Below are 12,535 nucleotides of genomic sequence, written 5' to 3' on the forward strand. Positions count from 1 at the left end.
AATCTATCAACCTTAGCATTCATTAAGCCAGATCTCCGGAGACAGAAAGCAAACAAAGAAACTCCTGAGAATGTAAGTATGTGCGAGCTTTGTGGGGCTGAGATCAGGGTCCATGGCTTTTGATGAGGATGTGGCAACACATCCTTGATGAGGTGGGGCAGGGAGAACTCCCACAGGGACTGGTTTTGTCATAGCTGGGAGACCAGTTCATCACTTACACATGACATCCTAAGACTTTCCTCAGTGAGCATTTTTGGCATTGCTTTCTTGCTACCCTTTCTCGGACTCTTCTCTCACTTCCTACCCTCTTCCTGGAGCCCCCGGCCTCATCCCCAGAGTGTGTCACTGTTGTCACAGGCTGCTGAACAGCACCCCCGACTGGATCTTGAGCCAAGTCCTGAGGCTCTGGCTCCACTGCTTTCAGCCTGGGGTCAGTGGCTGGGGAGGAAGGGAAAGCCTGGCTCTACCACTCTGTCGTGGCAGTGGTGGCCCTAAGGCTGTGACTCTCCTGGCATATGACAACTCCTTAGGCAGGGCCATGGGGACGGAGCCAAAGAGTGGCCAGTAGGAGTCTGAAAGGACAAGTCAGGAAGCAGGAGCTGGTGTGGTAGGAGAAGAGAGGACCAGGAGTATGACCTAGAACAGAAAAGTGTTTTCCATCTGTTCTAACCAGCCGGGAACCACTTTAAACAAAATGTTAGGTATCAAATCTGAGTGATGATGAAAGGAATTTCAAATCTGAGAAACAGTAAAGGTAAGATATGTCTTCAAAAATTTAAAAAACTGATAGAGGTAATACAAGCTCTTTGTAGAAGAAGTAAAAAATACATAAAAGTGTACAAAATTTAAAAGTCATCCTGTAATTGCATCATTTACAGATGAGATGCCTTTTTTGCATTGATTGCTGCATATCTATATCCACTTACAATATATACATGGACATATGAATGTGTGTATATAAATGCATATTTTTTAACAAAAATAAAACTGCTTTTTTCACTTATTGCAAGCACTTTATCAGGCAGCTAGTCTCTTACAACATACTTTTTTTTTTCTTTTTTTGAGACAGAGTCTTGCTCTGTCATCTAGGCTGGAGTGCAGTGATGCGATCTCAGCTCACTACAGCCTCTGCCTTCTGGGTTCAAGTGATTCTCATGCCTCAGCCTCCCAAGTAGCTGGGATTGCAGGTGCATGCCACCATGCCCAGCTAATGTTTGTATTTTTAGTAGAGACGGGGTTTCACCATGTTGGCCAGGCTGGTCTCAAACTCCTGACCTTAAATGACCCACCAGCCTTGGCCTCCAAAAGTGCTGGGATTACAGGAGTAAGCCACTGTACCCGGCCTACAACATAATTTTAATGCCTGCATAGTGTTCCTTTATATGGATAAGCCATGATTTATTTAGCAATTTTCCTGTCTGTGGACATTTAGGTTGTTTTGAACTGTTACAAATAATATTGTGATTAATATGTTGAATCTTTGTGCATGTTCTCCAGTACTATATTTCCTGGAGAAATGGATTAATGGTCATACCCATTTCAAATACTTTGATATGTGTTGCTAAACTCTAGAAAGGTTTTTTGGTGACTAGCAATTTTTTTTTTTTTTTTTTTTTTTGAGACGGAGTCTTGCTCTGCTACCCAGGCTGGAGTGCAGTGGCCGGATCTCAGCTCACTGCAAGCTCTGCCTCCTGGGTTTACGCCATTCTCCTGCCTCAGCCTCCCGAGTAGCTGGGACTACAGGCGCCCGCCTCGTCGCCCGGCTAGTTTTTTGTATTTTTAAGTAGAGACAGGGTTTCACCGTATTAGCCAGGATGGTCTCGATCTCCTGACCTCATGATCCGCCCGTCTCGGCCTCCCAAAGTGCTGGGATTACAGGCTTGAGCCACCGCGCCCGGCCCCGAGTACTAGCAATTTCTATTGCTAGGCAGTCATATGAGTGCCAACACTGAGTATTTTTCATTTTGAAAAGTCTTTGCCAATTTTCTAAGGCAAGAGATATCTGTAAGGGATATTTTTAGTGTTTGAAGGATCTGTGTTGGCAGATAGATGATAATCTTTAGGTCTTTACTATTTGTCTTTTGCTATTACGTTCTAGAGTTGGCAGGCAGCAGCAGATAGGCATGTGGAAGAAGGAGCCTAGAACAGGAAATTCACTGGGGAGACAGGGAAGGCCTTTCAGCAGGAATGACATTCTTTAGTTCTGTGTCAGGGCCATAGTATGGCCACCATGGAGATGGATTTTCACCCATCCTGTGTACAAGGGGACATAATGATTTGGTACACTGACTGGGCACGGTGGCTCATGCCTATAGTCCCAGTACTTTGGGAGGCCAAGGTGGGTGGATCACAAGGTCAGGAGTTTTAGACCAGCCTGGCCAACATGGTGAAATCCTATCTCTACTAAAAATACAAAAATTAGCCAGGTTCGTGTCACGCACTTGTAATCCCAGCTACTCAGGAGGCAGAGGTTGCAATGAGCTGAGATTGCGCCACTGCACTCCAGCCTGGGTGACAGAGCAAGACTCCGTCTTGGGAAAAAAAAAAAAAAAAAAAGAGAGAGAAATGATTTGGTACACTTGGGTAAATATATGTGTAGTGAGTCTGGGAAAGGGTGCGTGGTGAAATATTTCGGTTTGGAATATGATGTGTTATGTCAAGTGACATGAGGTTTTGCTGTTTACTTTATAACCTGTGTTTATGTTGGCAGACATAGGCAAACGAAGAAAATAAAAATCACCTATAATCCTGCTTCCGAGAGATAACCTAGTAGCATTTCCAGTGTTTTAGTCCGTGGACATGCTTGTGTATATTTTGTTTTCTACTCTGCTTATTTACTTGTTAGTATAGCTTGATAACATTTCCACACTATTACATTATACCACAACCTCATGTCTACTGTATATTTCCATCTCACTCATTATTTCAGTTGTTCCACTATTTCATTGTTCTTGCAGCCAGCTCTTTGTGCACATGGACCAGGTTTGTTAATCAAGGTTGCAATTGTTGGCTCAGTCTCTTTTGAGTGTGGGGTGCTGGAAATAGCGATGAGTAGGAATAAGAGCCTTAGATTCCGATAAATGGTGCTCACCTGTCTTGTGTCCCTGGGTAATTCACTATGTGTCTGTAGACCTCCCTGCCACCTGTGGCAGCATGGTATTATGGGGGATCAAAGTCATGCTGGGACTGACACCAGCAAGGAAGTGAGAGCCATCACAGAGCAGCCCTCCTCTGGAGCCATGATATTACACACCCCATGGCAGCTGGTGTAACTCAGAGACCTGCAGACAAATTCATTGTCAGAGTCAGGTGAAGACTGGGCACACAGCAGATCTGGCCAGTCCTGCTCTTTTTAATCAGTGAGATGTATAGTTTAGGGAAAAAGAGATAGGACTTCTGGGACAGGGTAGTGATTGTCCTTATTGTTTTGGGTTTCCATTTTTCTTCTAGCACATAGACAGTAGTTGCACTAACCTGTTTCCCATTTGTGATTGTGATTTCAAGATGATGGCTTTGGAGGAGGCGGGTGTGTTTTGTGTGTGTGTGTGTGTGTGTGTGTGTGTGTGTGTGTGTGTGTCAGAGAGAGAGGGGACACTAAGTGACTGAAATAGGCTGTTAGTTGCCTGAATGATGGCTCCTCATGGCTGAGGCTGACTTGATGCCAAGTGTTAGCAAGATTGAGAATGGGAAGGTTGGATTCTACAGCTGTTGCCATTGCCACGAACAGGCACTGAGACACTCCCTGGGGAAGAAAGCACCATTTGTCCACTTGACACTGGCTTCTGTCTTAGCCCTGTGCATGTCCTCTAGGCCTTGAGTAGTGTTGGCTGTGTGGTGCTGCACCTGTGTCCAAGGCCTTCTTGCGAATCAGAAGAACCTTTGAGGTCACAGACAATGTACTTCTTAAAACAGTAGACAAAGGCCCAGGTTGGCAGCATGTACCTAGAGGCCCCACAGGATAATTTCCAGGTCATGTTTAGTTCCAAACCCACCTCAAAAGTATGACCTGTAAGACTTTCTTGTAAATGATTCCTGTGCCATCCCTCCCCTAGAAAGCTAAAGCCATTGAGCTTACATATGCAATTATGCATACTGCCATGGGATCTGCTTCATGTTCATTATGATGGTATTCCTCAGCCGGGCGCAGTGGCTCACGCCTGTAATCCCAGCACTTTGGGAGGCCAAAGCGAGTGGATCACCTGAGGTCAGGAGTTCGAGACCAGCCTGGCCAACATGGTGAAAACCTGTCTCTACTAAAATACAAAATTAGCTGGGCATGGTGGTGGGCACCTATAATCCCAGCTACTCGGGAGGCTGAGGCAGGAGAATCACTTGAACCTGGGAGGCAGAGGTTGCAGTGAGCCGAGATCGTGCCACTGCACTCCAGCCTAGGCAGAGAAGTGAGACCCCATCTAAAAATGAAATGAAATGAAATGAAATGAAGTAAAATAAAATAAAATGCCGGGCACGGTGGCTCAAGCCTGTAATCCCAGCACTTTGGGAGGCCGAGACGTGCGGATCACAAGGTCAGGAGATCGAGACCATCCTAGCTAACACGGTGAAACCCTATCTCTACTAAAAAATAAAAAAAAAAAAAACCCTAGCCGGGCGAGGCGAGGTGGCCAGGCGCCTATAGTCCAGCTACTCGAGAGGGCCTGAGGCAGCGAGAATGGCAGTAAACCCGGGAGGCGGAGCTTACTAGTGAGGGCTGACGATCGGCGGCCCACTGCACTCCGCCTGGGGACAGAGCCGCAGAACTCGCTCTCAAAAAATAAATAAATAAATAAATAAATTTAAAAAAAATAAACAATTAAAACAAAAAAAATTAAAAATTAAAAAAAAATAATAAAATAAAAAAGTATTCGTCATCCTGGGGCTGCCTCCAAATGGGGGTTGTTGGAAATTCCCAGGGAATCGCAGACCTGGTACTTTGGACAGTGATTTGATGGTTAGTCGAGGTGAGTTTTCAGCTGTCAGAACGTGGAGGGAAAAGGGCTTTGCTTCTGTTTCAGTCCTGAGAGTGAGCCTGGAAGAGTGACACTCAGAGCCGGATCATTTGTGGTGGCCTCGGCATCATAGAAAGCTTGCCCTTTTTCCCTCTGATGAGCTCATGAGGTTGGGTGGTGTGTGTTTGTGGGGACGTTTATGGCAGGGGCTGGTTGCTTCTTTTCTTGTTCCCTCTCTTGGCTCTCTGGGATGCTGAGTGGCCCCTGGCTCTTGTATTCTCCACTGATTAGTCATGGCCAGGCAGCTGCTTCAGCCAGGGTGGAGTCCTGTGCCTTTACCCACAGGACTGCCTGTGTGTTTTGCTTTGTAGAAACTCCAAGAGGAGGAGGAGGAGAGCAACACCAGCAAAGTGCCCACTGCTGTGTCAGAGGATCATCTCTGAGAGGAAGGTGGTGACAACTCAGGGAACATGAACACCCCACCTTTTCCTTCGGCACAGCTCTCACTGCCAGCACAAAGGGCTTCGCTAGAGACGTTTTTGGAGGGAACCAGCGGGACTATTTGTGGCTTGGATGGCCTATTCCTCCTAGAACCCACGTAAGAGCTTGGATGATTTAGTTGGAGAAAATTGCACCTATCACCAAATGCCCGTTTGATTCCCACCTCCACCCCCTTTTAGGTTATGGGAGTTGGTGTTGGGACAGGGTGACGGAGAATTATTGGAGTCAATCCTAGCTTAGTCTCTTGCCTTCCCTCTTTTCCTCCATCCATCATGGACAATGCCTGCAAAATTTTCACAGGAAGAAGCTTATTCAGGATATTAACTTGAACTTTCCAGTGTCCTAAGAGCCTCTCATGAAGCCCAATTCTAAGAAGTGGCAAGCTGCTCTGCCGGGGTGATCTCCTGGGTCATTGGACTGACTGCTCAAGTTCTGCGGGAGAGGAAGCACCACTAGAACAACTCCATCGGAACAGCTCCACCAGGACTTGTGGCCCTAAATTTTCCTGGCCTAACGGGGTCTGTCTCCAAACCCTCTTTCCTAAGAGCTGAGCAAACCAAACATCAATAAACTTGACAAAAGACTTCGTTGTGGCCATGATGGAGACACCTACACGGGAGGGCTACCTACCTAGGTGTGATGGTGCTGGGGGCTACCTTCTGAGTATATTAGTGGAGGCCCATATTTGGGAACTCTGGCAGCTTGAGTTGGGAATGGGAAGGTTCTTTTTTACAGAAGTACTTCCCCAGGGACTTCTGTGTGTCACAGTCACCTCTGATGCCTTTATCTCGATGCTGCATTGGGAATCTCAGCCATTAGCCCAAGTGCTTGTTTTATTCCAAGGCAGGGTAATCCCAGCCAACTTACTCTAACCTTTGCTGAAAACTAATCTTGATTCATTCCACTCTAACAAATCCAAAGCTGCTTCTGAGAGATAAGAGGGAAGGGATAGAAGGAAAGGTGCCCCTTGAAATGGGAATTGAGTCTGTTAGAATTAAAAGCTCATCTCACGTCTGCTGGGGACAGTATTTGCACCACCAACCCCTCTCCTCACCTGCTTTGAGCGATAATCTTTATCAGATATTCTAAACTTAAAGGGATTCCCTTTAAACCAACTCAAGCTGACCTTTCTTTTCTAGCCTGCTGTTTGGCTGTACTCATGGACTTTGATAATATCTCCTAAAAATGAGATTTTGGTAATTTCTCCTATGCATTGGGCAACTGCCATCGTGACCACTGTGCTGTCTTGCTCCATCCACTGCCCTGGCCTCAGCGTATCAGGGCAGCCTGTGCTGGCTGCAGTACTGTGGTGCTTGGGCCACTGCCTGAGAGGAGCCAAGTGTGTGTGTGTGTGTGTGTGTTTGTACAGATTCGAGCAATGGATGCAAGGAACGTGCTGTATGTAATAGAATAAAGAAGTTCATGCTTTTGGCAGAAGTAGTGAGTCAGTGTGGAAGAGAGGTGAGGGTGTGCTTCACTTTTTGATAAAGATGTTTACTCATCAACCCTTCAAAAGGTATTAACACAATGTTTACCAAACCTATTGCTTTATTTGAAAAACATAATATGTGTTTTCTGTTTGTAAGATCAGACGTTTCGAGGCAATAAAAACGTCTCAGAAATTGGTCTGCCTTATCATTTGGTGGGGCAGAGATGGCTCTTAGAAGTCCGTCAAGACTGTGACATATTCCTGAGGTCCCTGTCTCAGGTATGGGGAAGGGCTGGGCTGGGGTGGGGGAGTGTGAGGCTAGAGGAGCAGCAACTGTGGCCTTCCACAGGAGCATCTCACTGTTGCCAGACCTTACCATCTGGGAGGGATATTTTTTAAAGACAAGGCTGTAAAGGTTACTGTTTGCCTACATGGAGAGGCTGCAACTCAACATCCAGCACATGACCCTGACCTCTTTCCACGCTGTGTACACGCTGGAATGTGAGTGACTGCGGATGAGAGTCCACTGTTGTTCCTGGCTCTGCCTCAAAGGGTGGTTGAAATGTTTGTTCTCTGATTACTTCAGCCATGCACCAGCTTGCTGTGGCTGGGGCCCACGGTTCAGTCCCAGCAGCTGCGGTCCTGCGTTACCATTTTTTTTCCTAACTGTCCAACTTCCTGTTACTCATCCCTCCTCAGTTGTGATCCCCTTGTGCATGTTACTTGAATACGCTGCTACTATCTGTGTGCTGTACCTTTTTTCCCTAGAGAGTTGTACCGGGCCTATGGCATTCTAGCACCGTATCTATTAGCAATTCTTAGCTGAAGAACAATATTATGATTCTATTTTAAATGATCTAGGAAGGGACCCAAGCCTGGGCTGTTAAGAAATCTAATATCCATAGTGTCTGCTAAATACTCTAACTATACATCTCTTTAGATCCTTTGGGACCCTGCCTTTAATAATCTGGAATCGCTTTTTTTTTTTTTGAGATGGTGTCTCGTTCTGTTGCCAGGATGGAGTGCAATGGTGCGATCTTGGCCCACTGCAACCTCCGCCTCCCTGGCTCGAGCGATTCTCCTGTCTCAGCCTCCCCAGTAGCTGGGACTACAGGCATGTGCCACCATGCCCAGCTAATTTTTATATTTTTAGTAGAGACGGGTTTCACCATGTTGGCCAGGATGGTCTCGATCTCTTGACCTCGTGATCCGCCTGCCTCAGCCTCCCAAAGTGCTGGGATTACAGGTGTGAGCCACCACGCTCGGCCAGGGAATCACATTTCTATGACGCATGCTCAGAGGACCTAAATCATCCAATGTTTTCATTCACTCCTTTCATAAGAGGTCTTCATGTGGATCTGCGTTCAAACGTTAACTGTTATCACTGCTTTTCTTACTGCCTCCTAACAATATAGCTGGCAAGTAAAGAAAAGATAGTTCTTACTATTGAGATGTTTTTCTAGACACAGTGTTCTGGGCATATGACGCCTGGAATTTCTGCAACCAACTTTGGTACCATAAAAGAGGTTAGCCTGAGGATGCCAGCACAGATAGGTAGTGCTGAAAGCATCATGAAGAAATGGAGCTAGTCTTGATCAAACCCTTCCTGAAGCTTATAATCTTATAATTTTTCAGTTATATGAGCCAGTTATCTTTATTGTTTAAGCTAGTTTAAGGTAGGTTTTGTCTTTTCACCTAAAGAGCCTTAACTGATAAGAGAATTCCCAACATATTTAAGTGTAAACATCAAGCTTCTTATCACACACTTACAAGCCCCCTGCCTCCCTTTCTGTCCTTTTCTTTCACTTCCTAACTCTTCACCATGCTGTGATTACATAGATCTTACTCCTTGAAAAATACTATTTCTACCTTCCAGTTGCTCCTCCCTCTGCTCTAACAGCCTGCTCCATATCTTAAGACATTTGACTCCTGAGCATTCAAGTCTCAGTTCAAATCTCACCTCTTAGCCTGGGCAACATAGTGAGACCCCATCTTTCCCCACCCCCCAAAATATTAGCTGGGTGTGATGGTGCACATTTGTAGTCCCAGCTACTTGGGAAGCTGAGGCAGGAGGATCACTTGAGTCCAGGAAGTTGAGCTGCAGTGAGGTGTGATTGTGCCACTGCACTCCAGCCTGGGTGACAGAGTGAAACCCTGTCTCTAAAAAACAAAAAAATCCCATCTCCCCAGGGAGGACTTTCTGATGATAATTTATGTTCCCCAATGCCCACCCCACATTCCTTCTTGACCAAAATACCTTGTGTTTGTCAGAGTTCTTATCACTATTTGAAGTTCTTTATTCATGTATTGGCTTGTTGATTCTGTTACCTTGACTACAATGTAAGACCCACAGGGCAGGGGCATTGCTTGTGTCATTCATTTCTCTTTCCCAAATGTCTGGTATGGAGAAGTACTCAACAAATATTTGCTGAAATGGCAATGGCCTTTTGGATACATACACTGTGTATGAGGGTCCAGCTGGGGGAGGCCCTCTGGGTAGGGTATAAGAGCAACTGTCCATTCCAGTGCATTCTCCTCGGGGTTTAGTTGTCTTCTTCCCATGTCATGCAGTTGTCTCATCTACGCTGCCTAGTTCTATTTTTTTGTCTCTGCTCTCTCAAGAATCTGTTTCTTCTTTAGGAGGAAACAAGAAAGGGCACGTAGTGTTTAGTTGTGAATGCAGAATCTTGAAGGTGCGAAAAAAGATTTGACTTCAAGAATACAAGAGGAATGAGCAAATGACAATAAGGAGCTGGAGGCAGCCAGGCTGACCTGTGTCTTGAGCTGTCCTACTCACTATGGTGTATTCAATCAGGCATAAAGCTGTGATTCTCCTAGAGCTCAGAGAAGGCAGCCATGCTCTTGTCTTAGCAGAGGTCAAAGTACAAGGACTGATCAGAGCAGAGGGTTTTTCTATTTATTACAAAAGTTGTTACACAAATACAGCTGACCAGAAGGTCTAAAAACAGCCCAGACTCTTCCAACCCTCATGCATCTGTAGACAGAGGGAGAGCCATGGTCTTGCTCACACACAGGGGAGCCCTTCTTAGAAGAACTGCCTGTCCCTTGGAAGGTTAAGAGTCTTGGGTCCAGCAGCAGAGAGGAGCCCAACCTGCGTGGACAACCCCTTGAGGCAGCCCTTGGTCACAGCTGCTCTGGGTGGGCAGCGGGTTTAAGTTTCATAGTTCACATGTTCCCACCACACAAGTCAAATCAAGGCATGAAAATAAAAGGGAAAAAGGGGAAGGCTGGAAACGGGAATCCTGGAAAGAGGCTGCAGGTGGGGGAAGGAGACACAGTGGGTTTCCGAGGAGCTGTCAATTTCTTGACTTGGATGGAGTTATATAGTATTCACTTTAAAATTATTCTTTAAATTGTACATACATGTTATATACTTTTCTGTATGCGTATCTTTAAATTTTAAAAATTAAAAATAAAAAAGAGGCTAAAAGTGAATAAAGGGGCTGATGATGGAACAGAAAAGAAGAAATTAAAGAGGAGAGACGATGAAGGAAGAAGATGGCCAAGGCGGAAGACGATAAAGTCCCGGAGGTGGTAATGCTGGCCTCAGTTTCTCTTCTTCTGTCTGGATACTGGTTCTACTTCTAGGTACTGGAGCCCGACTAGCATACCCAGGATGGAGAAACCTTAAATACAGAGGAAAGATTAGTGACTGACACAAATACAGCACCTTTTTTCCCTCTCTCCTGTGTCCACCCTCTGTACTAGCTCTCGAGCTGGGACAGTTCCTATAGGAGGTCTAGGGTGGTTGGATGCTTACTTGCCACCATCAGAGGGGCCAGGACGCCAATTGTGGGAGCTGCAGTTCCATAGACAAACAACTCAGAGAGGAAATGCCCCAGGGCGAGGAGGAAGGTCCAGAGTGTGATGTGATAGAGCCTACAAGGAAGCAGACAGAAATGGGAACCAAAGTTACTATTTGTTCAGAACAGAGGAAAATTATCAGACTTGATAAATACAAATAAGAACCCAGGATGTGATTCAGGCTTAAAAGAAAGGACACTTGTTCCTGAGGAAGACCTGGTTATTTGATCACACCAATATTCTCATCTAGGGCAAAACTGAAGGTTTCAACTGCTAAACTGAGAGGAGAATGGTTCGGGCACCCGGAATGAATGTCCAAGTCTCAGCAAAGTGGTGAACTCAGCTATAGTAAAGCAGAGCCTGAATTATGACAATCCCAGGCAGTGTAGACAACTTTGGATCCAGCATGCTTACATATTCTATTTATCCAAATTGGTTGACTCTGCAGTCTAATCCCATCTGGCAGGCATCTGGCCACGCACTTGTTGGTGTTTATGTGATGGATGCCACAGAATGAATGGCTTCATGAGGAATAAGGAGCAAGGACACCTTTGGGGCTTTTAGATGCTCTTGAAATATACGTTGGTTACTTTGTGTTTTAGCCTAGAAAAGCAGTCACATTGAGGACATGGTGACAACCGCATGGGAAGAGAACTTGTTTTTCAGCTTTGACGATAAGGTAGAGAAGAGTCAGGCTACTAGGTGACTGACCACTTTGTTTGCTGACATCTTTTTTTTAGGTATAAAATTTTTTTAAATTATGAAATACTTCACACATACAAAAAATTTACCGAACACTGTAATGAACATCAATGCAGCCAACACCCAGCTCCCTCAGATCTTAACCTCTTGAGACTTTGTTTCAGAGGCTCTTTTCTAAGAAATACAAACTTACAGAGTAGAGTTAAAGCATCCTGTGTATCCTTATCCTGCTCTAAGCCTGTTCTCCCTCACCCCCACAAGTAACTGGTATCTCACATTTGATTTGTATCTCTCCTGTGCATGTTTGTATACTTTTTTTTTTTTTTTTTTTTTTTTTTTTTTGAGGCAGACCCTTGCTCTGTCTCTCAGGCTGGAGTGCAGTGGCACAATCTCAGCTCACTGCAACTTCCGCCTCTTGGGTTCAAGCAATTCTCCTGCCTCAGCCTCCCAGAGTAGTTGGGACTACAGGTGCATGCCACCATGCCCAGCTAATTTTTGTATTTTTAGTAGAGATGGGGTTTCGCCATGTTGGCCAGGCTGGTCTCAAACTCCCGGCCTCAAGTGATTGATCTGCCTGCCTTGGCCTTCCAAAGTCCTGGGATTACAGGTGGGAGCCACCGTGCCTGGCCCATTTGGAAACAAGTATGTATGTGTGTTGACTTTCAGTCTCCAGTTAGGGAGGGAATAGGATCAGAATGCACATCATAAGTGAATGGATCAAAGTCCTAGGCTAGAAAGGGCTAGAAACAGAAGTCAGCATTTGCAGCTGTCCTGTGTGGGCAGAGGGGAAAGTAAATGGTAACTGAGATAAAGATAAGTCTGGGTTAGGCCAGGCATGGTGGCTCAAGCCTGTAATCCCAGCACTTTGGGAGGCCGAGGTAGGCGGATCACAAGGTCAGGAGTTCGAGATCAGCCTGGCCAACATGGGGAGACCCTGTCTCTACTAAAAATACAAAAATTAGCTGGGCGTGGAGGTGCATGCCTGTAATCCCAGCTACTAGGGAGCCTGAGGCAGAAGAATGGCTTGAACTCAGGAGGTGGAGGCTGAAAGGAGCTGAGATTATACCACTGCACTCCAGCTTGGCTGACAGAGCAAGACTCTGTCTCAAAAAAAAAAAAGAAAGAAATTAAA

General features: G+C 45.6%; 2 protein-coding genes across 5 annotated transcripts in view; one reads left to right on the top strand and one right to left on the bottom strand.

The window, feature by feature from the left end:
• FLVCR2 (FLVCR choline and putative heme transporter 2) overlaps nt 1-7,069 on the top strand; it is a 70,161-nt gene extending 63,092 nt beyond the window's left edge. For 3 of the 4 annotated variants that reach the window (XM_017880543.1, XM_017880544.1, XM_017880545.1), the window contains 2 exons: nt 17-72; nt 5,318-7,069. In XM_017880543.1, the coding sequence (XP_017736032.1) occupies nt 17-72; nt 5,318-5,389 (128 nt within the window). In that variant the 3' untranslated portion in view covers nt 5,390-7,069. The remainder of the gene's footprint in view (nt 1-16; nt 73-5,317) is intronic. The other variant, XR_001887067.1, reaches the window with a different exon arrangement.
• A 2,702-nt stretch (nt 7,070-9,771) lies between these two features.
• ERG28 (ergosterol biosynthesis 28 homolog) overlaps nt 9,772-12,535 on the bottom strand; it is a 10,554-nt gene continuing 7,790 nt past the window's right edge. Inside the window, exons 4-5 of the mRNA XM_017880567.1 lie at nt 10,658-10,776; nt 9,772-10,523 (exon numbers count right to left, since the gene is read on the bottom strand). Of these exons, the coding sequence (XP_017736056.1) occupies nt 10,444-10,523; nt 10,658-10,776 (199 nt within the window). The 3' untranslated portion in view covers nt 9,772-10,443. The remainder of the gene's footprint in view (nt 10,524-10,657; nt 10,777-12,535) is intronic.

The sequence above is a fragment of the Rhinopithecus bieti genome, unplaced genomic scaffold, assembly GCF_001698545.2.
Source record: "Rhinopithecus bieti isolate Rb0 unplaced genomic scaffold, ASM169854v2 scaffold_11380, whole genome shotgun sequence".
Classification (NCBI taxonomy): Eukaryota; Metazoa; Chordata; class Mammalia; order Primates; family Cercopithecidae; genus Rhinopithecus; species Rhinopithecus bieti.